This window comes from Phocoena sinus, chromosome 3 (genome assembly GCF_008692025.1).
Source record: "Phocoena sinus isolate mPhoSin1 chromosome 3, mPhoSin1.pri, whole genome shotgun sequence".
Taxonomy (NCBI): Eukaryota; Metazoa; Chordata; class Mammalia; order Artiodactyla; family Phocoenidae; genus Phocoena; species Phocoena sinus.
Window position 1 is genome coordinate 469,318 of NC_045765.1, and position 27,453 is coordinate 496,770.

At 59.8% G+C, this 27,453-nt stretch overlaps 1 protein-coding gene across 2 annotated transcripts; it reads left to right on the forward strand.

Moving 5' to 3' along the window:
- The first annotated feature begins 4 nt into the window (after positions 1 to 4).
- PALM (paralemmin) lies at positions 5 to 26,263 on the forward strand. Of its 2 annotated transcripts, XM_032628217.1 has the most exons (9): positions 5 to 167; positions 12,528 to 12,579; positions 13,043 to 13,123; positions 13,316 to 13,446; positions 15,000 to 15,162; positions 16,780 to 16,801; positions 18,213 to 18,272; positions 20,710 to 20,841; positions 24,152 to 26,263. In XM_032628217.1, the coding sequence occupies exons 1-9, from the start codon at positions 163 to 165 to the stop codon at positions 24,679 to 24,681; spliced, it is 1,176 nt and encodes a 391-aa protein (XP_032484108.1). In that variant the 5' UTR covers positions 5 to 162; the 3' UTR covers positions 24,682 to 26,263. The 2 variants fall into 2 exon arrangements, with proteins under 2 accessions (XP_032484108.1, XP_032484109.1); XM_032628218.1 differs by lacking the exon at positions 20,710 to 20,841.
- Positions 26,264 to 27,453: the final 1,190 nt, after the last annotated feature.

Sequence of the window (27,453 nt, forward strand, 5' to 3'; positions counted from 1 at the left end):
CGCGCGGACAATAAACAGCCGCGCGCGGGGCGATGCCCGCGCCGGTGCAGCCGCCCCCGCGCCGTTCTGCCCAGGCCGCCAGGCCTTAGCCCGCCGGCCCGCCGGCACTCCCCGCGCGCCCCCGCTGCCCGGCCTCGCGGACCCACGGACCTCGGCGGGGAGATGGAGTGAGTAACGCGCTCGGGCCGGGGGCGCCGGGGAGGCTGAGGCCCCCACTCCCGCCGCCACCGCGCGGGCAGGGAGGTGGCACGGGGCTCCCGGGATCCCCGCTCAGCCCGGGAGGGACTCGGGCTGGGTCGTGCCCGACCCAGGCCTCCCCACGATTCGGCCCCGGCGGCCCACGGGTTCCTGGGGACTCGGGCGGCAGCGGCTGGGGGCGGCCCGGGACGCGCGCGCGGGTGGGGAGGGGATGCGCTGTGTCTCCGCCCGTGCTCGGCCCGCGCCCCCGGGGCAGGCCCTCGTCCACTTGGGGCGATGGGGCGACCCTCCCCACTGCCCCGGCCGGCCGTGAGCTCACTCCCCCACCCCCAGCCTGAGCTCGCCGTGCCCTGCACCCTGGATGCGCACCGGCCGGTCCTCCCTCGCCTGGCTGCCCTCCGCAAGGGCCTCAAGTGCTGTCCGGAGCCCCTGCTAAGGCGGGGATCCACCCGCCCGAAGTCCCGGCTTGTAGGGGGCTTTTCTCCAGGCTTCCGGGTCTGGGATGTGTGTGAGACCAGAGGACCAGGTGCTTTCCAGCAGGGGAGCTTGGGTCTCATGTCTTCCTGGGGAAAGTGTCCCCCGAGGTGGGGCCCCAAATGATGTAGCCAAGAGCCCGCTGGCCCCCGTGCGAATGCGGTGGGCAGCCTGGGTCTGGGGGCTTGGGTGAGGAGCTGCCGGGCAGCCGGTCCTGCACCAGGAGGTGCCCAGTGAGTGTGCCTGGTCGCTTCCCACGCAGGTCCTCTCTTCCTGGCGTCAGGGCATCCCCCCACACCCCCACTCCCACAGGTGGATGCAGGGAGGTTGTGGGGTGCGTTTACGTGGGCAGGGGGCTGGGAAGGGGGTGTCTGGTGTCCCGCAGCCCACCTACCCTGTCCCAGGGCCAGCAGCTGCCCCACTGTGGGCCGGGTCCCCACCCTGCCTGGGGCCGGACATGGAGGTCCAGCCAGCCCACCCGGCCCGGCTCCTCTGCCCTTCCCACTGGGTGTGTTTTCTGAGCCTGCAACTTTCCTCCAGGGATTCACCCGTGACCCGCCACACCCTCAGCTGGGTGGGAGCCGCTGCCTCCTGCCTGCCCCCCTCCCAGGAAGGCGACACCCTATGTCCTCTGCTTTTGAAAACCCAGACAAAGGCCCAGCCCGGCCCCGGGAGCCCAGCCAGGGGCTCAGGGGAGCCGGGGCCCAGACCAGTCTGCTGCGTTCCCCTCACTTGTTTATCTGCTCTTGGGGCCCAAGGGGAGCCTGTGGGCCTGCCCACAGCAGGCCCTAGGCAGGGTGTGGCCCCGGGGAGGGGGCTGCCTGGGGGAGGAGGGGTGAAGAGGGAGGAAACGCCCACTCAGAGCAGAGGAGTGAGATATTCCGGATGGACCCCATTGTTTCATTTCCAGCCCCCCTTTCATTCTCGATGAGGTTATGGAGGCCCAGAGAGGGGCAGCCGCTGGCCCATGGTCACACAGCACACGGAGGGCCCCCGGGTGCTTGCTGCCCTGCCCCCAGGCCTTCTTGGTCATGGGTCAGATATGGTGCTGTGGGTCCACCGTTAGGCAGGTCACTGGCTTTTCTGGCTGCAGGCGTGGGACAGGACTTGGCGTTAACCGCTTAAATAGCCGTGCGAGATCTCCTGTCCCCACCTGGGTGACGATGGGTGCAGAGAGGCTCCATCTGGTGCCGCCCTACGTGAACACCTGCCCAGGCTCTCCGTCCTTCTCCACGAGGGCAGAGCAGGCTCCAGGCACGGAGGCAGCAGCTGCTAGGACGTAATCGTCCACCTCCTTCCGTTTCCATGGATTTTGCCATCACGGGAGATGGTGGCAGCTTATGGTGGTGCTGGAAAGTTTCTTTTAAAGAGACGTTTACGACTTTTGACAATTTTTCGTTAATTTAAGGATTAAACGAATTTTCATTGACTTAAGAATGAAAGGATTCTTACGAGGCAGGCCGTGTGGGCGCTGGGTGGTGCTCTGAAGGTGGGACAAGGGTGGGGCCTGGGTGGGGGATCCGGAGCTGGATGCATCGTGCTATGGGGAGGATTTGCTGTGTGGCCCAGGTGAGGGTGAGGTGCTTTTCTCCTCTGGGACCCTCAGGCCCCGGCTGGTAAAATAAAGATATTTTAGCTGGGAGCAGCCACCTCAGATGTCCAAACCCCTCTCCTGGGTGAGGGGAAGGCTCAGAACCCGGGACGGAGCAGGAGAGCAGAGTTGGGTCGGGACCTTCCCAGAGCCCTGACCGCCCTGAGGCCTGGACAGTTTCAAGGAGAACGTCTCCATTGGGTGCTAAGTGGGTTCTTAACGCTGCTTTCACACTTGCGAATCTCCCTTTAATGAGAAGCAGAACCAGTTAAAAGGCAGCAGTATCCAGTGATAATTGAGCTTAATGACAAGTTTTTATTTTCATCGTGTATCTATTTTTTTTTTTTTTTTTTTTTTTATGTTTTTACTCTGATGTGTGTGGCAGTGGCTTCTGGTTTTCTCAGTCTGGGTAAGGATGTAACTTTGTTTCCTTTGAAAACAAAGGGGTTGGATTTAAACAGTGAGTGGATTTGAAGGGAAGGGACAAGCAGCTGATACTAGAGGTGGTGGCAGGAATGCGGGAAGGTGGTCTGAGAAGTGCAGGTGTGATTTATTTACTTAACAGTCATTGAGCACTTGCAGTATACCAGGCCCTGTTCTGAGTGCTTTGTCCACGTGGACGTACTTGGTCCTTATAGCAGCCCTGTGAGGTGGGGAAACTGAGGCACAGAGAGGTGACAGGACATGCCTGAGGCCACACAGCCAGAAAGGGGTGATGTTGGCATTTGCCAGGGAAGGCTGGGGAGGGGGTCTTTGCACATTCCTGTATCCAGGGGCTGTGGGCTGTGGGGCTCCTAGGTATCCTGACATCGGCTTTTCAGCCTGGTTGGCTGGCTGGGCTACACAGAAGGTGGCCTTTGTTGTGTTCTGGGCTCCTGGGGCCATCTGCCCTTGCGTCCACCCCAGGGACCCCTTCTGTGACTGCTGACTTTGGAGTGGGGCATGGAGAGGGGGTTTCTCACCCCCCATGGGCCTCGGTCATACCACACCCCTTCTCTGGGCCTCACTTTTCTCATCTGGTGAATGGAGACACGAGCCCACCCAGGCCCCTCCTGGGTGGGGTGCAGCTAGGGGAGGGTGGGTGCTTTAGGGATTGAGCCCTGTAAGGACCACTCACAGCTCTGTCCCAGCCCCATGGGGAGGGCCCATCTTCAAGGGCTTCGGGTTTTGATGCAGGAAAATGGGTTGATTTTCTTAAAGAGTATCACGTCACCTTTTTCCTGGGACCCTATTCCCTCCATCCTATCTCTACCCAGGAAGCCTGTCATCTGTTTTGGGTTTTTGTTTGTTTGTTTGGTTGGTTGGTTGGTTTTGTCCACAACGTACAGCTTGGAGGATCTTAGTTCCTCGACCAGGGATCAAACCTGGGGCCCAGCAGTGAAAGGGCCGAGTCCTAACCACTGTCCCACAAGGGAATTTCCTCCTCTGTTCATATAAGAAACACTCCCTGGGCTTCCTTGGTGGCGCAGTGGTTGAGGGTCCGCCTGCCGGTGCAGGGGACACAGGTTCGTGCCCCGGTCCGGGAAGATCCCACATGCCGCGGAGCGGCTGGACCCGTGAGCCATGGCCGCTGAGCCTGCGCGTCCGGAGCCTGTGCTCCGCAACGGGAGAGGCCGCAGCGGTGAGAGGCCCGCGTACTGCAAAAAAAAAAAAAAAAGAAAGAAAAGAAACAGACCCTGCTGATCACCCTAGCCCTGTACAGGATCAGAGGGGTCTGGGTCTGGAGGAGCCCATGGAGGGTCTTCTCTGAGGTGTGGGGAAGGTTTCCTGTCCATTCTGTCATGGACCTTTTCTGAGAAATATATTTAAGGGCTCACCCAGGCAGGCAGAAGGGTGTTCCTGGTGGAGAGACTGGTCTGTGCAAAGGACCAGAGGTGGGAAATGTGTTGGGAGAAGGCAGTGTTCTTTGGTTTGTGCTCTTGGGGCCAGGTCCTTCTGGGCCTACAGTGCCCAGCTGGGGAGCCCCAGGGAGCCATGGATGGTATCCGAGCAGGGGAGGAGTGAGGTTCTTACCCAGGCACCAGAAAGAGGTTCTGGCAGCAGACGGTCCAGAGCAGGGAGAAGCAAGTCAGACCTCAGCCTGGACAGGGACAGTGTGAGCATCTTGGGGAGAAAAGCGAGAGCCGGGGGAGGGGCGGCAGGACCTGATGTCTGGGTCGGCGTAGGCTGACTTCAGAACTTTGTGGTGGTCAGAGCTGCCCACAGGGACGGTGTCCTGGTCAGGGCAAGATGGCCCAGCCCCTGTATGTGCTGGGAGGCTAGAGTGCACCCTGGCCATGCTTCAGAGGGGTCTCCATGCGGCACGAGATGGCTGAGTGGGGGTCATGGTGCCTAAGGGGTGGAGAACTGGGCTGTGGCGTCTGTCTCGTGCCAGACAGGTTTCAAGCAGAAACTCAGGGCAAGTCAGAGCCCATCACTGGAACAGTCTGGACTGGGACAGGTACTGGGAGGCGAAGCCCAAGCCAGTCCCCGTGGTGGGCAAGACACACAAGGACCAGAGTGAGGGCAGGCCTGGGAGCCCAGCCTGGGCGGTGGGGGGGAGGGCAGCTGGCTTGGCGGGAGGCTTCTAGTAACACTTGTCAGGGAGCTGGCAGGTGATGACCAGGTCAGTTTGTGTTCAGATCCTTCTGACCCTGGAGAGCCTCAGGGCATGGCTGGCAGGGCCTTACAATGCCCCGTGGGGTGGGCAGGACCCCAGCTCTGGCCCCAGTAAGGCCCTTGGTGAGAGGGCCAGCATTTCTGCTGTATCTATGTATATCTTTATTCTTACCAGCTTTTTTGAGATATCATTCACACACCACACAATTCACCTATTTAAAGTGTACAATTCAGTGTTTTTCAGTACATTCAGAGTTGTACAGCCATCACTGCTAATTCCAGAACGTTCCATCACCCCCAGAAAACCCCGTCCCCGTCAGCAGTCACTCCCCACCCCCTCCCCAGCCCCTGACAACCACGAATGCACTCTGTGTCTGTGGATCGGCCTGTTCTGGACGTTTCCCATCAATGGAATCACACCCTGTGTGTCCCTCTGCATCTGGCTTCTCTCACTGAGCATCGTGTCCTCAGGGTCCATCACGTTGTAGCGAGTGTCGGGGCTTCACCCCTTTTCAGGGCTGAGTGGTGCTCCCGTGTGTGGAGGGACCACATTGTGTTTATCCGTGATCCGTTGATGGGCATTTGGGTCGCTTTATATATTAATTTGTAAGTCACGTCCGAAGTGGTTGGGGCTTGTCCTCTGTCCTTTCTTGGATGTGAGGCGCCCAGGTCCTGTTTTAGATAAATGTAAGATGTTACAGTGAGTTTCTTTAAAAAAAAGGAAGTGATCACAGTACAGATGGTCCCTGGGGGTGGCAGGAATGTGACAAGGGTGGGGAACCCTTAGGTGGGTTCCTCCACTGGAAATGGAAGGACCCTAATTGATGTGCTGGCCCAGTGGACGTTTATTGAGTACTTGCTGTGTACCAACTGCTGGGGACACGGCAGGGACAAAAAGAGACAGTCACTGTCATTGTGGAGAAATCAACAAAATAAGTTAAATGATTAGGTGTTTCCTGATGGTGATGGCTAGGGGGCGGTGTTGGGAGGTGCTGGGGTTAATTAGGGTCAGAGGAGGCCTGAGTGAGGAGGTGACATCTGAAGACAGGCCCGAGGGAGTCAGTGAGCCCCTTGGAGACCTGGCAGAGAAGTGCCCCAGGCCCGGGGACACGGTCAGTGCAAAGGCCCTGAGGTGGGATCATGCCTGGAATGTTTGAGGTGGTGGGAGCAGCCGAGGGAGGGGTGGGAGGGACCTTGGGACTTTGGGGCTGGTCTCTGCTGCTGGATTTGCCTGAAGCCGGAGAAGGGCCCGCATTCATTCCCTGCTGCCCCATCCTGTTGTGAGGGCCCAGGGCAGGGTCCAGCTCACCCCTCCCCATCCCAGGTTAATAGGCAACAGATTTGCTCCCCTGGGTCTGGGACCTACTCCAACCTTGGTCCCCACCATGGGGGTGGAGATGTCTCTCTGCCTTGAAGCTTCTAGAAAGCCCATGCCTCACGGGCTGTTCACCTCACCCATGACAGCAGTGTTCCCGGGGGCCCACTTGTGCTGAGCGCTGAGGGGCTTCGAGAAGGGGAATTCCTTCCTGATGAGGGGAGAGACCTAGGAAGGCTTCCTGAAAGAGGCAGCTGTGTTTGAGCTGAGATTGGAGGTGGAGGAGAGAAAGGGGAAGGCAGGGAACTGGCGAAGGGTGAGGGACGAACACAGGGGCTTGAACTGCGTGCTGAGAGGCTGAGGTTCACTCAGGGTGACAGGACTGCGGGAGGGTCTGGAGCGAGGAAGGTGCTGGCGCTTAGGAGGAACCCAGTCTGGGGCTGGGAACCAGCCTCCCCCCACTCCATCCCCCACCCGATGGGGGAAGGGGCCGCTGGGCTCCCTCTCACCCCCCACCCCCAGCACCGCGTGACTCTGCCTCTCCCCCACCCCCCCACCTGTGGCCAAGGTCGTTGTCAGCTGTTTCCTTTCAATCAGCACAGGAATGTTCCAGCGCTGGGCTCCTTGCCTGTCTGGGCTGGGACCCCCTCATTCCTGCTGGAGCTGCCCAGGAGTGGGCTCTGGAAAGACAAGTGGCACCCACACACACACCGGCCTCCCACCGCCCCCCCCCCCCCCCCCCCCCCCCCCGTCCCTCCTGCCCGCTGGGTGACCTTGAGCCGGTTGTGTAACCTCTCTGGGCCTTTAAAAAATAAACGCCCGAAACACTGAGGCCTCTGCCTGGCTCGCTGGGTTTGGGTCTCATTAGCTCATCTCCTGGAGCAGCATTATCTCACGCGCTCCCAGCCGACGCCCTCGCCGAGTCCTGAGCCGCCCACAAGGCTGCTCGAGCCCAGAATTTTCTCCATGCGCCATAAAAATAATTGCGCAAGGACCAGACACCTGCGCGGGCTGCTGGTGGGCGTCCTGACGGAGGGCATGTCCCTCCACCAGCAGCTGCGAGCTGTGGCCCATTGCCCAGAGGAGCCAGTGCAGGCTCAGAGACGCTCGTGGCTTGCCCCGGGTCACACAGCCAGCGGAGGCAGCCGCCATGCTACGCTAAACCCTCCCCATGCGTTTTAGCCAAAATTCAGCTTCTGCGCCCGGCTTGTAAAATCTTCTGTAATCTGGCCTCTGCTTCCCTCACTGAGCCCAAGTGAGCATCTCAACCATCCCACTGACCACCCCTACTCGCGCCAGACCTCAGGGGGACCCTGCGCTCCGTGTGCCCGACCCTGCCTGGGTCCAGGTCCCCACTTCACCATTTAGATGCTTTAGTCCATTCATTGATAAAACAGCCATAATTATCCCACGTGCCTCACAGGATCTTCAGGAGATTGGACGCTTAGGAAATGTGTACAGACCCCGCTCCTCCCCAGACTCAGTTTTCCCTTCTGTAAAGTGGGGCTGAGACCCGCCCGCGGAAGATGGTTAGCGCTGGGGAAGGTGTTCCTATTGTATTGCTGTTTTATTAGGGTTCCATCGTCCTTTTTTTTTTTTTTTTTTTTTTTTTTGTTGTACGCGGGCCTCTCACTGCTGTGGCCTCTCCCGTTGCGGAGCACAGGCTCCGGACACGCAGGCTCAGCGGCCATGGCTCACGGGCCCAGCCGCTCCGCGGCATGTGGGATCTTCCCGGACCAGGGCACGAACCCGTGTCCCCTGCATCGGCAGGCGGACTCTCAACCACTGCGCCACCGGGGAAGCCCCCTATTTTGTTTTATTTTTCGGATTTATGATGCTGAACATTATCTTCGCTTGACCTTGGCTGCCTCACACCGAGGGCGGGTTCAGACCCTTCCCGGGTAGAAGCCCCTCCCTGGGCAGATGCACCTAAAACCAGAACGGGGAGCCCTCCCCGCTGCAGCAGGGGTTGGGTAGACCCTGTTATCCATCCAAGTCCCACCCTGTTTAGGCAGCCCCCGACGCCCGAGGCCGGAAGCCCCTCAGGCCCCCAGCGCAGGGCTGGGGACTGGAGATGCTTGGCGCCGGCCCCACCCCCGCGCGCCTGCAGGCCTCGGCGTTGCCATGGGGATGGCGCGGTTGCCCGGGCGACCGCCTCCCGTGGGCCCAGCCATCCATCACCAGAGGCAGCGGCCGCGCCCAGGGCGGCTCTGGCGCCCCCAGGCCTGGGGAAGGGCACCTGAGTGGGGCTCACAGCCTGCGCCCCTCGGGCTGTCTGGGCTGAGACAGCCAGGCGGATGGGGAGGGATAGAAATTCTCTGCCTGGTCCGGCGCCTCTCCTTCGTGTGTCCGCCTGACCTTCCCCTGCCCTCGCTTGGCCCGGCAGGGACTGGCCGCCCTAGCGAGGACACTGCCCGCCTTGTCTCCAACCTGGAAAGCTGACCTCACAGCCATCCCTGTGTCCCTGTGTCTGGCCTGAATGGCCACCTGCCTGTCAGGGTGGGGACCCGGCATTAGCCGGCTTGGTAACTCTGCCCGCCATGGCCCTGTTTGCACTAGGGTCTCAGCTGCTATGCCCCCTCCCCCAGCTCTGCCTCCCGCTTGAGTGGGTCCCTGGAGGCCGCGCTGGGGCTAGGAAAGGGGAAGCCCTGTGGTGCGGCCCTGGAGCTGGGCAGTTGTAGTTTGAATCCCAGCTCTCACTTCCTAGCTGTGTGACTTTGGGCAAGTGACTCGCCCTCTGTGGGCCTCGGTTTCCAGCTATGGGAAGCGTATAGCAGGCAGAGGGAACATCAAGTGCAAAGGCCCTGAGGTAGGGATGAACTTGGTACAGGGCAGGCACAGCCAGCAGCTCCTGGTGGCTGGAACAGAGTGAGCGGGAGGGAGAGTGGAGGGCGCCAGGGCAGGGAAGTGGGTGCGGGCTGGGCCTTGTGGTGTTTTGCAAAGGGTGGTTGGGAGCCTGGGGGACTTGAGGGCAGGAGAGCGACCGGTTTGGATTCTCGTTTGGAGAAGCTGCCTCTGGCTGTGGGCTGTCAGGGGGGCAGGGAGGTGGCAGGTGATGGTGGAGGCCTGGGCTGGGGTGGGAAGTGTGGCGTCTGCAAGAACTGAGGAAACAGGCCTGTGTGGGGAGCTCAGGGGGTGGCACCCTGCCGGCGTCACACAGGGTGAAGGGGCTGACCCAGAAATCCAGCTGGCCTGGCCCTTCAGGAAGGGCAACTGAGTCAGATAGCTGGATCAAGCCTTTCTTGAACTCCACCCAGCTGAACCCAGCCTCCCTGAGGAAGGACGGGGGAAACGGCAGAGGGTGCAGCTGGGGCTGCCGGGCCCCTGGGAGGGGAGGAGGTGCCTCCTCGGGAGGGAGGAGCTGGGTGGGGTCACCTGGCTGGGGCGTGGGAGCTTGATGACTTCACCGGTCTCAGCAAGGCCAGGAAACCACCGAACCCTAGTGGGGCGGGCGGCTGGGGCACTGCAGCCCGGGATGGATGTCCACCTGGCAGCCGCCCGGCGGCAGTGGGGGGGAGGGAGGGCGGGGGCGGGGGCTTGGGTCGGGGTAGACCCCGAGCGCTCTGCGACTTGGGGCCTGTTTCCCTTCCGAGCCACAGCGGGCGGGAGACATACAGGAGCGTCAGGAGCTGGGGTGTGCAGATGGAGAAACCAAGGCCAGACCCGCAGGGTCTGTGGAGGCCTCGGGGTGGCCCTGATACAAGGCCAAGGAGTGGGTGGGGCCCAAACACGGTCTGTAATTTCAGTGCCTGCCGTGCCCGTGAAGATAAGGGGCTCGGGGCAAATGGGGGGACAGGTGGGGGGTTGTGGCTCCCACTGCTCAGAACCCCTTCGTGCCCGCCAGGCCCTCCCCCATGAGACGGGGCCTCCAAGAGTGGCCCTGTGGTCCTTGGGGATTTGAGGCAGACGGTCCCAAAGCCCCCCGCTTGGGCTCGAGACCCTCCGCCCCCCACCCCCCTTTTGCATCGTCGCAGCGGCCCTGGAAGCGTGAGGTTATTCTGAGGCCCGTTGTAGAGGATGTTCTGGGCTTCAGGGGTCCAATCATTTCACTGCACCTACTGTGTGCAGCTTCCAGACCGGAGACTGGGAAGGGAAGTGTCAGGTTCTGAAAGCTCCTCTTCCCCCACCAGGTGGGGAGGGGGGATGCAGGAGAGCAGGGAGGAGGGGCAGGGATGACTCATCCTCCAGGTCCTGGGCCTCCTGCTGGCCCCGTGCCCCCACAGAAGGCCCCAGATCCTCAACAGCATGAGGTCCTGTCCCTTTAAGGGCACCTGACATTTATCCAGCTCCTACTGCATACCAGTTTAAGGCTAAAACTGCACCGGATGGGCTCTCAGAAAACATGGATGGGGCAATTCCCTGGTGGTCCAGTGGTTAGGACTCAGCACTTTCACTGCCAGGGTCCAGGTTCAATTCATGGTCAGGGAGCTAAGGTCCCGTGAGCTGTGTGGCGCAGCAAAAAAATCAAACAAACAAAACGTGGATGGGATGAGAAGGGAGTCTGGGGTTGAATTTCAGCTTTGCTTCTTTTTTGCTGTGTGTTTTTGGGAGGCTCACCGCTGTCTCTGGGCCTTTTGGAGTCCTGGTAGACTCCAGGTGAGGCGAGTGTGAGAAGCGCCAGAAATCCCAGGACAGCATCGAGGACTTTGCTGGTCAAAGGTTGTGGGGTGGGGCTTCAGGGTCCTTCCTCCCCCAAGTGTCCCTCCCAGGGCTGGAGAATGCTGAGGCTGAGGAGGGGGCGGTCTGGGTCAGGCTCTCCGTCTGAGCAGAAAGGTGATAGCATGCTCTTCCTGAGACACTCTTCTCCAGGCTTTGATTCCCAGGGAACTCCTATGAATCCTCAGAAGCCCAGCTTCAATGCCCTTCCTAGGTCTCTAGACTGGGCCTCACTCCTCATGTCCCTTGGTCTTGCCCCGAGGGGTGGCAGGAGGGTTTGTTGGGAGGAATTAATGTGGGAATAAGGCTGCTTGGAGGGGACTTCCCTGGTGGTCCGGTGGTTGGGACTCCCTCTTCCAATTGATAAGTGGAATATTTATAAATGGAATGGAATATTTATAAATGGAATATTTCCTGCCATAGCAATAAACAAAGGATGTCACAGTCATCAACGATTGCAACCCTCTAACGTGAGCCGGTGAGCCCTCAGGAAACTCAGGGCTAAAAAGAATACCTGCCATCTAGCAGCCATCAGACTGCAGCCATTCCCTGCGGTGAGCCCTGAGGAAACTCAGGATGTGTCAGGATACTGGCCCCAGATAGCTGAGGTGCATATCAAAGGAATGGTTTCAGTGAGCCCAGACTGTTGCATCTTCCCATACATGGAAAAGCGCTAAATTCCTTAACTTGAGATATCTGATTTTCTTTATCTTTTATTTTTTTAAAGGTTATTTTATGACACGTAGGTTTTTTTAAAATTTATTTTTGGCTGCGTTGGGTCTTCGTTGCTGCGCGCGGGCTTTCTCTAGTTGCGGGAGCAGCTACTCTTCATCGCGGTGCGCGGGCTTCTCATTGCGGTGGCTTCTCTTGTTGCGGAGCACGGGCTCTAGGTGCGCGGGCTCAGTAGTTGTGGTGCACGGGCTCAGTAGTTGTGGTGCACGGGCTCAGTAGTTGTGGCGCACAGGCTGAGTTGCTCCGCAGCATGTGAGATCTTCCTGGACCAGGGCTTGAACCCGTGACCCTTGCATTGGCAGGTGGGTTCTTAACCACTGTGTCACCAGGGAAGTCCTGGTTTTCTGTAATTAACTATAATCTTTTGACGTTCCCGACTACCTGCCCTTGTTGCAAAACTCCTAGATGTCCTGGCTTCCCCCCTCGCCTCCTCGGAGCCGTTTCTCAGAGTTATCTGAAGCTCTGTCTCCCGGGCTGCAGTCCTCATTTTGCCCCAAATGAAACTTAATTCATGGGCTTCCCTGGTGGTGCAGTGGTTGAGTGTCCGCCTGCCGATGCAGGGGATACGGGTTCGTGCCCCGGTCCGGGAAGAAAAAAAAAAACAAAACTTGCAACTTTCACATTGTGCATATGTATTTTTTTAAGTCAATATGATGCAGGCGGTGAGGGTTCCATCCCTGGTTGGGGAACTAAGATCCCACATACCTCCTGGCCAAAAAACCAGAACGTAAAACAGAAGCAATATTGTAACAAATTCAATAAAGACTTAAAAAAAAAAAAAAAAAAAGGCTGCAGGGAGAGGAGGCTGGTGCCTCTGAGGGGGGTGGGTAATGGCCCTATGCCACGGATGGGAAACTCCGGCTCACCCAGCAGGAAGACACAGGGTGGGGATTGGAACTGGATCTGCCAAAAGCAGGGTTGGGGTGGACCCCCTACCTCACTTGACCTTTTCTGTCCCCCCAGGGTCCTGGCGGCAGAGACCACGTCCCAGCAGGAGCGGCTCCAGGCCATTGCAGTGAGTTTTTCCTGGTCCCGAGGATGGTGTGGCCAGTGGGGGCAGGCTGGGGGGACCTGGGGTCTCAGGGGCTCCCCACACCCAGCCTGGGGCTCCAGGACGCAGAACCGCAGTGTGGAGTGGGAAACTTGGGTGCCTGCTGGCACTTCCCCACAAAATGAAGATGTCGAGATCCACTTAGTCCTCAGAATGTGGACTCTTAGGCCGAGAGCCCTCTCAGAGCCCCTGGGCAGCCCACCTGCAGGGGAGAGACTGTGCTGGCATGTGGTGGGGGGGGAGGAAGGTGGGGGGACAAGCTGCGGGGAGGTGGAGGGGGACAGGAGGGGGGCAGGTAGATGGCACAGTCTGGGGGGGCCAGTGGGGTGCCATTTACAGAAAAAACGGGATCCGTGTGGGCAAAGACTGGGCGTTTGTGGGGTCTCCGCACCCCACGCCCACCCTGACCGCGTGGTCCGTCTGGCAGGAGAAGCGGCGGAGGCAGGCGGAGATCGAGAACAGGCGCCGGCAGCTGGAGGACGACCGGCGGCAGCTGCAGCACCTGAAGGTCCGGGCGGAGCCTCGGCCAGGGAGGGGGCGGCAGCGTCCAGGGTCCCCGGCCTTGGCCGGAGCAGGGGGGCAGGAAGGCTGAGGTGACCCCTATTCTGATCCCAGTCCTGACTCAGACCCTAACCTGACCCCCACCTCAACCTGACCCCAGCCCCGACCCTGGCTTTGACCTTGGTCCCCACTGTCCCAGTCCAAGGCGCTGCGGGAACGCTGGCTGCTGGCGGGGACGCCGTCCTCAGCCTCGGAGGGGGACGAGGACATGAGGAGACAGATGCAGGAGGACGAGCAGAAGGCGCGACTGCTGGAAGAATCCATCTCCAGGTGGGTGGGGCCGCGGCAGCCGCGGAGGGCTCGGTGAGATGCCCAAGGAGTGGGATCCACCCGCGGGCCCCTGTGCCTGGGTGGAGGGGGCGCTGTGGGAGGAGCCTCCCACCCAGGCTCGGGGAAGGGGGGTGTGCTGCCTGTGTGACCCCTCCTCCTCTCCACCCCGCAGCAGGCAGGTGTGAGAGGCGTGAGGAGGCAGGGCGATGGTGCATCTCTGAGCGTGGGAGATGCGGCCTCCCCCTGGGCTTCCTGGCGCCAGCCCAGCTGGCTCTTCCCGGCGCTGATGGAGCCACGGAGGCACTGCAGCTGGGCCTGCAGGAAGCCGGGGGAGGGGGCAGGCCGGGGAAAGTGACCATCGCCCTGGGCTGAGACAAAAGGCCCAGAGGAGTTTCCGGGCAGGCAGGCCCGCGGCCCAGGCTCAGCTCCCGGGGCAGTGGGGTCATGCGGAGGGAAGTGACAGCCAAAATTCCAGTGTCCGCTGGGCCAGGGAAGGCCCTAGAGGCATGGGCCAGCCCACCAGCCAGCGGACGCTGAGGCGGGCCCCCGCAGCGGGAACCTTGGGATCCTGTCTGGATGTGTTTCATCTGGAAGAAAGTGGGAGAGTATTGGCTGGGATTCCCTTCCCCAGGCCTCAATTTTCCCACCTGTGACCTGTGTGCCCAGACGGAGGCGGGGCTGAAATGGGCCCGGGAGAGATGGTAGGGACTGAGCAGGCCAAAGGCTCTTGCGGGTGGTATGGAAGGTGGATGGGAATCACCGGCCACCGGGGGCTGGGCCAGGTGGTCTCCTGCCCCTCCCACCCTGCTGGGTACAGCCCTGTGCCAGGGGAGGGCCTGCCCTGGAGCCCTACTGTGTGGCTGGCTTTCGGGGGCCTTGGCTTTCTTCCTGACAGGGCAACCCACTCCTCGGGTGGTTCCATCACCTGTATTTTGCCTGCTCAGTGTCCCCACTGGGCACCTCCTCCCGGAAGCCCTCCAGGCTGACCCCAGCTGTGTCTAGCCTGCCAACCTGGGCTCACTTTGTTAGGGGGCTGCAGACTCACCCGCAGTCTGTCCTGAGTCTTCAAGGAGAACGTGTCCCCGGGTGCTGAGTGCCTTTAACGTCTGCAGCCCAAAGGCTCAGGCAGGTGACACTTCAGGCGGGATTGAATATGCCTGTCTTGTTTTCACTGGGTTTATGTGCACCATTGTCTTCTAATACTTGGAAAGTGACATGGTTTTTCCAGTTTCCCTGGAGAGATGAAGGTTCCTGTAAAAATAAATGTATTTGAGTGGAAAAAAGGAGAGTCTGTCGGAAGCAAAAACAGGAGTAACCAGTGGCACGGGCGGTGCAGGGATCCAGGGACCGGCCGGCCCCTGGGTTCGGGTCCCCGCTCTGCGGCCTGCTGGCACTGCTCCAGGACTCCATTTCCCCTGCCATGCGCGGGAAGGAGAACACCTCGCAAGGTCGTTAGAAAACATCCAAGTTAAGGAAGCCCTTCTGGGATGTGCCGGGCGGTGCTAGGCACCGTAAGTGCCCGGCAGGGTGGTCACCTCGTGCGCCCTCCCCAGGCTGGAGCAGGAGATCGAGGAGCTGGAGAACGCGGATGCGCTGCCGGCCGCCGCCAAGGAGAGCCCGGCAGCCCCGAGCCCTGCCCGCGCCCCCGCCCCCGCCCCGGCCCCACGCCCCGCCCAGGAGGATCAGAGGGCCGAGGCTGTGCTGAATTCTCAGCAGGTAAGAGGTTCCCGGGGCGCCGCCCTGCTGGCCCAGATCCAGACGCCCTTACCGCCTCTGGGGCTGTGGCCAGTGGCGCATCCAAATCCCAGCCTGGCCACTTCCCAGCTGCGTGACCAGCGTGCTTTGCTTTGCCTCCCTGTGGGGGCGTCCTGGGGGGTCAGTGAGTCAGTGGAAAACCAGCGTTTCACGGGTAAAGGGTCTTTCCCTGCTTGGCATCTTTCTCACGTTCGTGAGCACAGCAGGCATCACGTCTAATCCCCACAACAGCCCTTTCAGGTGCGAGCAGCGTCCCCATTAGATGGAAGACAAAGACTGAGGCCCGGGGAATTCCCTGGCGGTCCAGTGCAGCGCTTCCACTGCAGGGGGCACGGGTTCGATCCCTGGTCAGGGAACTAAGATCCCGCATGCCACGTGGTGCAGCCCAAAAAAATAAAAAAAATAAGAGACTGAGGCCCAGAGGGGTTGAGAGACTGGCTCAAGGCCGCACAGCTGAGCAGTGGCCTTTACTGGGCTCAGCCATTGATTCCCGGGTGTGACATCCAACCAGGTTCAGGTGAAACCAGACCCTGGAACTCTGGACCCCGAGCTCGTGGTTGCCACAGTGTGTTAAGGCAAATGTAGAAGTCTCCCAACCACCTTTGTTGTCTGTCTTCAGGACTCTGGGGGCTGTGGGACACGCCTCCTCTCCCCCCCATCCACACTTGTTACCCCCACCCCAAAGGAGCTGCAGCTGGGGAGACATCCCTGCTGTGTGCCCCAGTCCTTCTCCAGCTGCTGCTCTGATAGCTTCAGTCTGGAGCCTACAGACCTACCCTCACTGTTTCCCAAGGCTTGGTTGGGGCAGACCAAGAGGACGTAGACCCAGGCCCTGGCCTCCCTGAGCTGTTGCTGAGTGGGCAGACGGGCATGGTCAGGCAACTGCAAACACAGGAAGGTGGTCGGACCTATTGTGGGGGAGCATGGGGTGCTGTGGAGTCCCCAGTGAGGTGTCTGATTCATGGGAGGGCTGGGCAGGCTTCCCAGAGATGGGTTTTGAAGGCTGAGTAGGAGTTCTCCAGGCTCGGACTCAAGTTGAGAGGGGGCTTTCCGTGAGGTTGATTGAGCACAGACTGCGTGCTGGAGTGGTCTCTGCCCTCACGATGCCCACCTCCTGGCTAGGTAAGTAACATGGTAACCTGAGGGACAGTCGATGGGGTGGGGGAGCCACCTTTAGGTTGGGTGGTCAGGGGGCTGAGCGAGCAGCCAGCCAAGTGGAAATCCGGGAAGGGCCTTCGAAGCGGAGGGACACTGCTCATGTAACAGCGAGGAGACCAGGGACGCTGGCCAGGGATGGGAGGAGGCAGGAGAGGCCGGTGGGTAGGTCTCCGCTGGCACAAGCCCTGGTGCTCACCAGGAAGGGCTGGACTTTGTTCTGGGAGCTCTGGGAGCCCCGGGAGGCTTCTGAGCAGGCTGGGACCTTTCTGGCTGTCTGGGGGATCGGTCCAGGAGGAGACAGCCCTTCTGATGGGGTCACCTCTCAGCCAGGCCCTCCCCAGGCTCCGGCCTCGGCAGGTGGGACACTGGTCATGTGGGAGGGGGCGCCGGCACCCCTGACCTCTCCGTTCTTTCTTGCAGGCCCCGGTGGGCACGCCCAAAGGTACGTCTTTGGGAAGGGGCGGGCCGAGCCCCGGCGCCCTCTGCTGGCCAGATGGGGGATGGCAGTCAGGGGAGGGTGACTTTAAGGGACTATTGTTGCTAAAAAGTAAATATAATAGCACGATGACTCGCATTGTCATTGTTCTCAGCGAGCCCCGACTTTGAGCCGGCCCAGTGCCCCTTAATATCATTTCATCGAATTTTCACAACATCCCTGGGTGGGGCTGCTGCAGCACCTGTGTTACAGGTGAGGAAACTGGCTTTGCCGGGGCGTGTCTGGCTGAGGTCTTAGCCCTGGGGTGGGTCCATCCTGTCCACGCGGGGTGCCTGGCCTTGGCCGGCCCTGCCCCTGTTCCACACCCACTGGCTCTGGGCTCCAGGGCAGGTGGATTGGTGGGGCTGAGACATCAGGGTCCTGGCTGTCCTGGAGATAGTGCACTCTTTAAAAGGACAAGGGTCCTGGGACTTCCCTGGCGGTCCAGTGTTTAGGACTCAGCACTTTCACTGATGGAGCCCGGGTTCAGTCCCTGGTCAGGGAACTAAGACCCTGCAAGCTGCGTGGCACGGCCTTAAAAAAAAAAAAAAAAAAAACAGAATGGAAAATAAAATAAAAAGACAAGGGTCCCACACACACAGATGCAGAAGACTGCTGTCCAGGAAACAAAGAAGAAAGCCCAAAGTTCGAACTCTGGCACCCATTTTATGCCCCCCCCCGATTTATTACAGGTATGTAGTGTACACATCTACAAACACTTCACATGTTCCCATGACATTTAAATACATACAGTTAGCTGTAACAGTTTATTACTAAGTATATTAAATTTCTTTAACATGTCATATTTTAAAATATATATCGAGCGTCTCTATTTCTGTGTGTAAAGGCATGGAAAGAGCGCCACCAGCCAGGATTGGAGGTGGCAGCCAGAAGTGTCTTTGGCCTGATTTGTCATGAGTTAATTATTCATGAGGAGAGAATGTCTCCTTGTCTCACTGTGGAATTAAAAATTAATAATTAAAAAAAAAATCCATGCAGGCTTCTCAGGGATTTTGTGAAAATCATTTGGGTCCAAGAGATGGGCAACGGACTGTGGGGCTGAAGTGTGTTTTCTTTGGGGGGAGCGATTCCATGTGTGTTCGGGGGTTCTGGGCATGCACACATGTGCGGAGGGGTCCAGGTGCGTGCACGTGTTAGGGGGAGGATCCAGGTATCTGGGTGAGTGTGTGGGAGGGTGGTCTAAGTGTCCGGGGGTGTCTCCACACACCTGAGGGTGTCCACGTGTCTGGGGTGCGTCCATGTGCCTGGGGGGAGTCCATGTATCCGGGGGGTGTCCACATGTCTTGCAGGGGGGGAAATCTGTGTGTTTTCTCATCTGAATCTGTCTCTCTCTCTCTCCCTTTTGCCCCCCGAGCAGAGAAGAGAATCTCCAACACCCCCCTGAGGACGGTTGAAGGCTCCACCATGATGAAGGCCGGTGGGTTGGCCCCAGGCTCAGACCCATGTCCAGCCACTGTCCTGGGCTGAGTGTCAGCCCTGGGGGGCCTGGGGGGCCAGGTCAGGGGGCCAGGTCGGATGCAGACGCGCCCTCAGCAGTACCTGGTGGGGGCTGTGGTTATGGGTGGGTGGTTGGACCAAGGCCGCAGCTCTGAGCCTGGGTGGGGCCGGGCGCCCCCTCTGCTTTGGCACATCCGTCACAAGCCAGCTCAGCTTCCCCGGGAAGATGGGCCCCCTCGCATGGCGTTTCTAACCTGACGCCCCTCCTGGCTTCCATCCCCCAACCTCGCCGCTCGCTCCTGGGGCCCGGGAGGAGGGAGGCGGGCACAGGCTCGCACGCTCACTGCAAACCTTCCCTCCTTCATCATCGTCGGCCCACCTTGGGAGAGGGAGTGAGCACCCTGTCCCTGGAAGTAACCAAGCAGGGCAGTCCGAATTAGTGCTCAGTGCTCTACAAGGTCAGGTTCACATCCCTGCTTGATCACATGACGGCTGGCACCGGGTTGGGGGGGGGATTGTAGTGACCTCGTGCCCAGGGCCCAGCACAAACCCAGTAACAAGAGTGAGCAGAAGTCAGGACGAACGGCAGAACCTTGTTGCTGCTGTCCCCGAAGTTAGTTTGGAGGCACAGAACCAAGGGAGGCAGTGAAGACCAGGGCGTGACGACACCGGGGGTGGCCGACAGAAGGGGGTGTGCCAGTTAGAGCAGCCCTGCCCGAGCGCAAAGCCAGAGGCCCCCAGCCGGTGACCTTGAGCAGTGCACAACCTGCCCAACTGTATGTCTGATGGCGGGGTGTCAGGCTTCAGAGGGATGTGGGATTACAGAGCATCCTTCACCCACTCATTCATGCTACGATGCTTGCTGAGCACCTGCTGTGAGCCAGGCAGGAGAGACGCAGCCAGGGGAGCAGGGGTTCTGACGGGAGTGAGAGCCTGTATGGTTAACTTACAGAGAGGATACAGCAGAGCGCGGGGAGCTGGAGAGGGGACGATTTGAATTAAAGGGCTCAGGGGAGGCCTAACTTAGGAGGTGACATTTGAACGAGGACTCGAAGTGAGGGCGCGAGGCATGCAGGTGGGGCGGAGGTCACACCAGGAGGGGGCACCGCCAGTGCAAAGGCTCTGGGACAGCACTGCGCCTGGCGGGTGGGAAGGACCGCGCGGAGGCCAGTGCTGGTTGGAGCAGCCTGAGTGAGGCGGGGAGGGGGAGGAGATGAGGGCGAGGAGGGGACGGGGCGGGTCAGGCCATGCAGGGCCCAGGGTCGGGGTGGGGGGTGGCGTGCGAGCCCTCAGGGCGGCTGGCGGAGCAGGGACGCGCCCCGCTGGGTTCTCACAGGCGCCCCCTGGCGGCTTCGGGGAGAACAGGCCGTGGGCGGCGGCGGGAGACAGGGCGGAGGGGACGGCGGGGGTCCGGGAGGGGTGGCGGGGCGTGAAGGTGGGGCGTAAATGGTGGAGGATGGCGGGTTATTGTGTGGGGGATGGGGGGGACGATGGCGAGGGATGGTGGGGGGAAGTGGTAGGGATGGCGGGGAGGGGGAAGGATGGTGGGGGGATGAAGGGAAGGGATGAAGGAGGAAATGGTGGGGCAGATGGTCCAGGAGGACTGTGGGGGCATGCTGTGGGGGACAGTGGGGAGACGGGGGAGGGCTGGGGAATGGTGGCGGACGCAGCTCTTCTCCCCTCGCGCAGGGGCTGCGGAGGCACGAAAAGTGGGCGGGTACTGGGAGTCCTGAAGGCAGCACCCAGGAATTTCCAGATGGACCGAGGAGGGGGTGTGGGAGTGGAGAGAGGGAGGAGGGAGAACGGAGGTGTCCTTGTGAGAAATGGGAAGACCTGGGAGGGGCAGGTTGGGAGGGGTCTTGGCCGTGGTGATGTGGGGCCCTTCATGGAGGAAGGCTGGGGACCCCAGGCAGACGATGTCTGCAGAACGGGGTCAGATGCAGGCTGTTGAGCGATGGCCTTAACGGGTTGTGACTGCATTCGTGTCCAGAGGGAATCATCCCCTCTGCACGGTGGAGCACGTGAGAATATCGATATATCAGTAGTCGACTTAGACGTGCAGCACAGAGAACGCGGCAGTCCAGAACATTGCGGGGTGCGAGCTTGCTCACCCGCGTTCCAGTCCTGGCTGGAGTGGGCCAGGGACGCCCCTGAGCCACTGGGACAGTTCAAGGCTCTGCAGACGGGGCGGGGTGGCCGGGGTGTCCTCGGATCCCCAGCACAGGAATTCAGACCCCTCGCCCACGGGACTGGGGAGCTAGGGAAGGACGCTGAGCTGGGGGGGGGGGGGGCGGGGCGCGTCGAGGGCACCTGCTGCTTGGCTGTGCACTGCCGGCTCCCCTTCCTGGCTTGGCTGCAGCCCGGCGGGGGGCACATGGGCAGGTGGGCCGCGGCGTGACCCGTGCCTCTCGTGCCAGCCATGTACTCGGTGGAGATCACGGTGGAGAAGGACAAGGTGACGGGGGAGACCCGGGTGCTGTCCAGCACCACCGTGCTCCCCCGGGAGCGCCTCCCTCAGGGCATCAAGGTCTACGAGGACGAGACCAAAGGTACGCGCCCCTCCCCCGCCCCGCCACCGCCCCACCAGAGCCTGAGGCCCAGTCCTCCCTCCATCCAAGAACCCACCTGGAGGCGTGGCCAGCGCCAGGCTGGGCTGGGGAGGCGAATCCTGAGTGGCGCCTGCTGTCCTGGGTGCTTCCCGGCCAGAGGGCCCAGCCCTTCAACCCCGATTTCACAGATAACTCATTTAAATAGTTACTGTTGTAATAAAGGCTACAAAAAAAAGAAAAACGCGGAGGGGGCCGAGTGAGGGTCCAGCAGTGCGGGGAGGGGGCAGAGGAGGTGAGAAGGGGCACAGTGGGTGTGGGGGAGCAGTGCGCCTGGTGAGGACACAGCATGTGCAAAGGCCCTGAGGTGGGATGGAGTTTGCTGGGCTGGGGAATCGAGAGGAGCCCATGCGGCTGATGCGGAGTGTTGGGGGGGATGGTGAGCCTTGGTGGGGGTGGCAGGGGCCACGGTGCTGAGATCTGGTTTGGTTTTTAGGGTTCCCTCTAGCGGCTGGGAGGGGAGCAGGCTGTGGGAAATACCCACGAGGAAGCTGGGAACGGCAGGAGAGGGCAGCCTTCTGCAGAAGCTCCTGAGTGCCTGCCTCTCTCTATATATAATTCACAGAATGTAAAATTCACATTTTTTTTTTTAACTAAGGAAAACTTTCCTTTAAACTGTGAAATCTGTCAGAATTTAGACAGCCATCTCATAAACATCTTGGCATTTAAACTTTTGTTTATTTTTGGCATGACCTGACTGGGGAGGGGAAATTTGGGGCAACATTTGCTGTGATGCCAGGAATAGAAGCAAACCTACCTTAGTAAAGATAACATTTTAAGAAGATGTTAAAAGTACATTTGAAGTCAAGGCAAACGTTTGCTTTCTTCAGGACATGGGGTCCCCAGAGCTGGTCCCTTGAGTCAAGTATAAAATTAGCACAGCTCAGCCTCAGGGTCCATTAGTGAGTCTGTAAATGCTGCCCTCATGAGAATATGGAATTTGGAGAGAGAGGCTGCAGGACGCCCATACAATTCAGTATACGACTCAGTGGGTTTTGGAATATTCACCATGTTGTACACCCTCGCTAGCTGATTCCAGAACATTTCTGTTCCCCAAATAGAAACCCCACCCCTGCCCCATCCCCACCATGGCAACCGTGAATCCACTCTCCATCTATGGATTTGCCTGTTCCGGACAGTTGCCATCTATGGAATCACACACTGTGTGGCCTTTTGTGTCTGGCCACTCCTGTTGAGCATTACGTTTTCAGGGTTCATCCATGTTTATATTTTATGGCCGAGTAATATTCCAGCGTATGGATGGACCCCATTTTGTTTATCGAGTCATCGGTTGATGGACGTTTGGAATGTTTCCACCTTTCGGTTTTATGCCATACAAGTTTTCGTGGGGGCGTATGTCTTCGCTTCTCTTGGGTGATACCTAGGCATGGAACTGCTGGGTCACGTGGGGACTCTAGGTTTAACCATTTGAGGAACTGCTGGGGTGTCTTCCACAGTGGCTGCACCATTTTACTTTCCCACCAGCCGTGCGTTAGGGTTCCAAGTTCTCCACATCCTCCACAACCCTCATTATTGACCATTGGTAAATTGTTATTATTATCATCGCCATCCTAGTGGGTGTGAAGTGGTATCTCACTGTGGGTTTGATTCCCGAAGCCCTGTGTTCTTAGAGGTTCAGGCCTCTGGGATATCCAGGATGCTATCAAAGGGGTCTTGTCACAGCCCAGCTCTGCTGTAATTTGGGGGCATCGACCCAAGTAGAATCCCAGCTCCAGTTCTCACGGGCTGTGTGGTTCCTGGGCATATCCCAGCTGCCCCATTTCCTGGACAAGGGTGAGACCGCAGAGGGCCAAGGAGCAGAGGTGTCTGTGCTCACAGAAGGTCCTCACCTTGGCCGCTGAGCCCTGCCTGGCCCAACCCCTGGGGATTCAGGACCCGCCAGACTGGACTCTGGTTGCTTAGCAATGGGAAGGTGATCCACTTCCATGGCAACCAAGGGCTCGGATTCCTACCTTGGGGCAGTGGCCAGTGGGAAATACCTAGCTTGGGTCTGTGTGACCTGGGTACACCCCACCCTCTGGGCCTCGAGCCCAAAGTCACTGCAAGGCCTTGATGCATGGACGCCCCTCCCCAGGGATTTGGAAACTGAGAGTGGAAAGCACTTTCCTTCTGGCCAGAAGCCAGAGACTGGCCAACGCTGAACCTTGGCCTGGGAGGAGGCGAGTCCCTGGGGTGTCCAGTGTGTCCCTCCCTCCATGCTAAGCAGCTGGGCAGCTGTGTTTCTAGAAGGGCTGTGATCTGGGGCTGGCATCAGACCACAGCTGGGACTCCTCCCGGGTGCCGAAGTCCGGTCCTCAGAGACTGTAACACAGGTTAGAAAATGACACACCAGCGGGACACGGGTGACAAAAGCCGGAGAGATTGGAAAATACACTTAACAAGCTTGACTGCACATATAAAACTCTGCCCAGTGGAGAACACACATTCTTTTCAAACAAGGGTGGAGCATTTTCAGAAAGTGACCAATGTCCCGTTGCAAGGTTGTATCTTACACTCTGTTTTCCTGGACCACAGTCCTCCGCTCCCCTAAATTTAAAAACACTCTTCTAAATAAATCTTGGCTTAAAGACGTAATCAGTCAAAATGGAAATTATGAGATATTTACACTTGAAACAGAATGACATAAAGTAATCCATGAACTGCAGCCGAAACAGAGCTCAGAGGAAAATGTATAGACTTTGGGGCATTTACTAGAAAACAAGAAAGATGGGTGAATGAACTAAACTTTAATTCAACATCGTCCACATGAGCTCAAGGAAGGAGGAAATCAGAATCCCCGCAAGTCCTCATGAAAGGAATGCCTAGACTGGTAGAAAGAGCAGGGTCCGGCCGCAGCCGGCCGTGTGACGTGGGGCTAGTTAACTACCCTTCTCTCAACTCCATTTTCTCTGTCTTTGCGATGGAAAAAAACAGACCTACTTTGCGAGGTAATCACCTGGGAGCAAGTTGACTGGGGAATATGGAAACGCTTCAAACTGCGAGACAATAAAATCCCAATTCATTTATTCTTTCTTGGTTTCTAACACATGCTTTTGTGCCTATACATTTTCCTCTGTGCACCAATTTGCCTGTGCCCACAGATTCCCATAGGAGCTTTAATTGTCAACTGGTTCCAAAGGTGTAATTTAGTTTCTGATTCCCCTTTAGCCTAGAGGTGGCTCTTAGCCTTGCCAGGCCTCCCCTCCTGTCTGGGAACCAGCTCACTCTCTCCTTCTCTCCCCCCACATGCCAGTGGTCCATGCCGTGGACGGCACGGCGGAGAATGGGATTCACCCGCTGAGCTCCTCTGAGGTGGACGAACTCATCCACAAGGCGGACGAGGTCACGCTGAGTGAGGCAGGGTCTGCGGCCGGGTCAGCAGAGCCCCGGGGGCCGTCGGAGGAGGCAGTCCGGACCACGCCGTCCAGGCGGGAGATCACTGGAGTTCAGGCCCAGCCCGGCGAGGCCACGTCAGGCCCTCCCGGCATCCAGCCGGGCCAGGAGCCCCCAGTCACCATGATCTTCATGGGCTACCAGAATGTGGAGGATGAGGCCGAGACCCAGAAGGTGCTGGGCTTGCAGGACACCATCACCGCAGAGCTGGTGGTCATTGAGGACGCGGCCGAGCCCAAGGAGCCTGCCCCGCCCAACGGCAGTGCGGCCGAGCCCCCTGCCACCGAGGGCTCCAGGGAAGAGAACCAGGTGGGGCTCGAGGCCCCTGCCAGCGACCCCCAGGACCTCGACATGAAGAAGCAGCGCTGTAAATGCTGCTCCATTATGTGACCCACCCGGACCCCCAGACCCCGGCCCCACCCTCCACACCAGACACCCACACAGCCCGGCCCTCCTGGCGCCCGTCCACCCTCCACCCACAATCACGGGCCCAGGACATGCTGTGTCTTCACACGTTCCTTCTGAGTTTTCTTTCACCGGAAAGAGAGGGACAGGGGTTCCCCCCTCCCGTCACCCCCACACACACCCTAAACCACTGAGCCGTGTACCCACGCCTGGTAGGAGAGACACGGACACACCCGCTTCTCCCCAAACGAGGGCCCCCCCATGTCACGGCAGCTCCACAGACACGGCTCTTGCCCACAGCGGTCCTGGCTGGTGTGACCTGGAGCCTCAAAGCAGCCCCAGGCCAGCCCACCTCCCTCTGGGCCTCCTGCCTGTGCCTTCCTGCCACCTCCAATGAGGTCCCTGAGGGGACACCCTGCCGGAGAGGGGTCCCGGGAGCCAGGGCTTCTGGGGGCCTGCTCTATCTCCACTCAGCCTCTGGAAGTGGGGGGGCGTTCCCTGGCCAAGGCGCTGGGTCCGGATCTCGGGCAGCTGGGCTGAGGCTGTGCCTCTTTGGGGAGCCCAAGCTCGAGGTCTTGGAGTGGAGTACGGGCCCCGCTGGACACCCCAGCCTGATGTGCCCCTCCCCCCAACGCTCTGTGTGGGCGCAGCCAGTGGACGATGCAACCTGGGAAGGGGGAGCCCTGAGGATATGCCACCCACTCAGGAGGGGCGTGACCGCTGTGCTGTCTTCTGGCCGGGCTGGGCCGGGGGTCTTCGAGCTGCCTCCTGAACAAGGCAGGGCCACGTGAGCCCCTTTATGTCCTGAGCTCCCACCCCCTCTGGGCCCTCCTTCCTCCTGGTGCTAATTTAGGGACCCTGGGGGACTGCCCCTGGCCTGGCCCCTTCTCCAGCCTGCTTGGACCAGGGTCCTGGGTCTCCCCACCCGTACCCCAGAGATCAGGCCCACCGCCAGCTCTGCTGGCCTTGGCTCATTCTGGGCAGTGGAGGGGGGCACACCGCCTGGGACAGGGAGCTTCCCCTGGGTTGCAGCTGGAGACCCCCATTTGCTTCCCAGCCTGATGTGCGCCTGCCCCCCTCTCACTGGAAGCGGTGAGGGGTGAGGGGCTCCCCTCCTGGGGGCAGCTGACACCTAGATGTACAGACACATCTCCTTGGTTGCAGCCACACTCGTCCCCAGAGGCACATTAGTGCACGTGCTCACAGGCCCTCTCGTGTGGGCTGTGGATGACCAGGCCCCAACTCGGCCCCTCCCCTAGGGACCTGCAGCCTGGTGCCCAGGGCCCAGGCCGCCCCCCATCTCAGCAGGGTGGGTGCAGGGGCCGCCCTGGACCGCAGCCTGGGTCCCCATCTCGGCTGTGCCCCTGGGTGGCTGGGACGAGAGGCCCTCTCTGAGGTGACCCTGAGCAGTGGCCATGGAACCCCCCCTTCCTCCTCGACTCCACCTGAGTCCTCGAGCTGTGAGCCTCCGCTGAAGTGCCCTTGCTGCCCGCTCTGCTTTCAATGTGTGATGAGGCCCCAATGTTCTTGACTTTCCCAGAGACGCAAATAAACAGTGTGAACAGCCCCAGGGCCTGGAGTTCTTGGATTTCACCTGCGTGGGGAGGGTACGGCCAGGCCAGGGCGTAGGGCGCCGCCGGTGTAAGGCTCACAGAGCCCAGGGAGCTGGTTTCTCCCGTCTGCGGCCCACGCATCCCTCAGACCCACCCCAGTGCTGCGGGTGAGGGTGGGCATCTGAGCTGCACCTGGGCAGGTAAGGCCTGGAGGTAAGGGGGCAGCTTCCGGTGGCAGGCCTTCCTTTCTGTTTCCCGTGGAGCCCTCGGGTTCCACACCTGGTCCACCCCATCCTTTGGCTTTGAGGCTGCCCCTTGCTGGGCTCACGGCCCCCGGGAGACAGACAGCCCTAAGCTTTGCCGAGAAGTCAGTCCCTGGGAAATGGGTGGGGACACGGGGAGGAAGCATTTATGGGGGCTGCCACCCCTGCTTCTATCTCATTATGTGATCTGGGTGGGAGGAGTGGCTGCTCCCTCCGGGCCTCGGTTTTCCCACCTGTACAGTGGGCTGTGTGACCCCTGAGGGGGAGGCTGCCCCAGTCTGGGAGCAGGAGAGTGAGTCCTCACCTTCACAGTGCCCCTCAACATGCTGGATGACCCAGTCTCTGCCCTTTCCCCCCATGAGCAGCCCTACCAGATTTGGAGCTGGGGGCCCATTGGATGGAAGAAGAGACTGAGGTTCAGAGGGGTCCCACAGTCAGCCAAGGGGCAGGTCAGGACAGAGCCCTAGCCCGGGGGACGGAAGCCCCATCCACTGTGTCCCCTCCCCCGTTGACTGACCACTGTGCCCCATAGACATTGGGTTCCATGGCTCTGGCAGGTCCTCTGCACCTCGACCAAGAATCAGGACAGCCAAGCACCTGGGACACCCACCACCCTTTTCGAGCCTCCGTGCCTCCCTCTGTCAGTGGGGCCCGGGCCCTGTCCGTCCCAACGCTTTCTGGTGCCTTTATGTCCTCATTTGGCCCTTTATGTAGAAGTGGGCTGGGGGCATCTCCCAGCCCTGTGATGTCCCCATTTCCCAGAGGAGGAAACAGAGGCTCAGAATGGTTAAGTGGGATTTGAACCCAGGCCCAGCTGAATGACCCCAGAGACTAGAAAGCTGGGCTGGTCCCAGAAAGGAGCTCTCTGGGGAAATGGCCCCAAAGGGTGGGTTAAGCCAGGTGGCACAGTGGGGGTTTGGACTTGAACCGCCACCCCCACC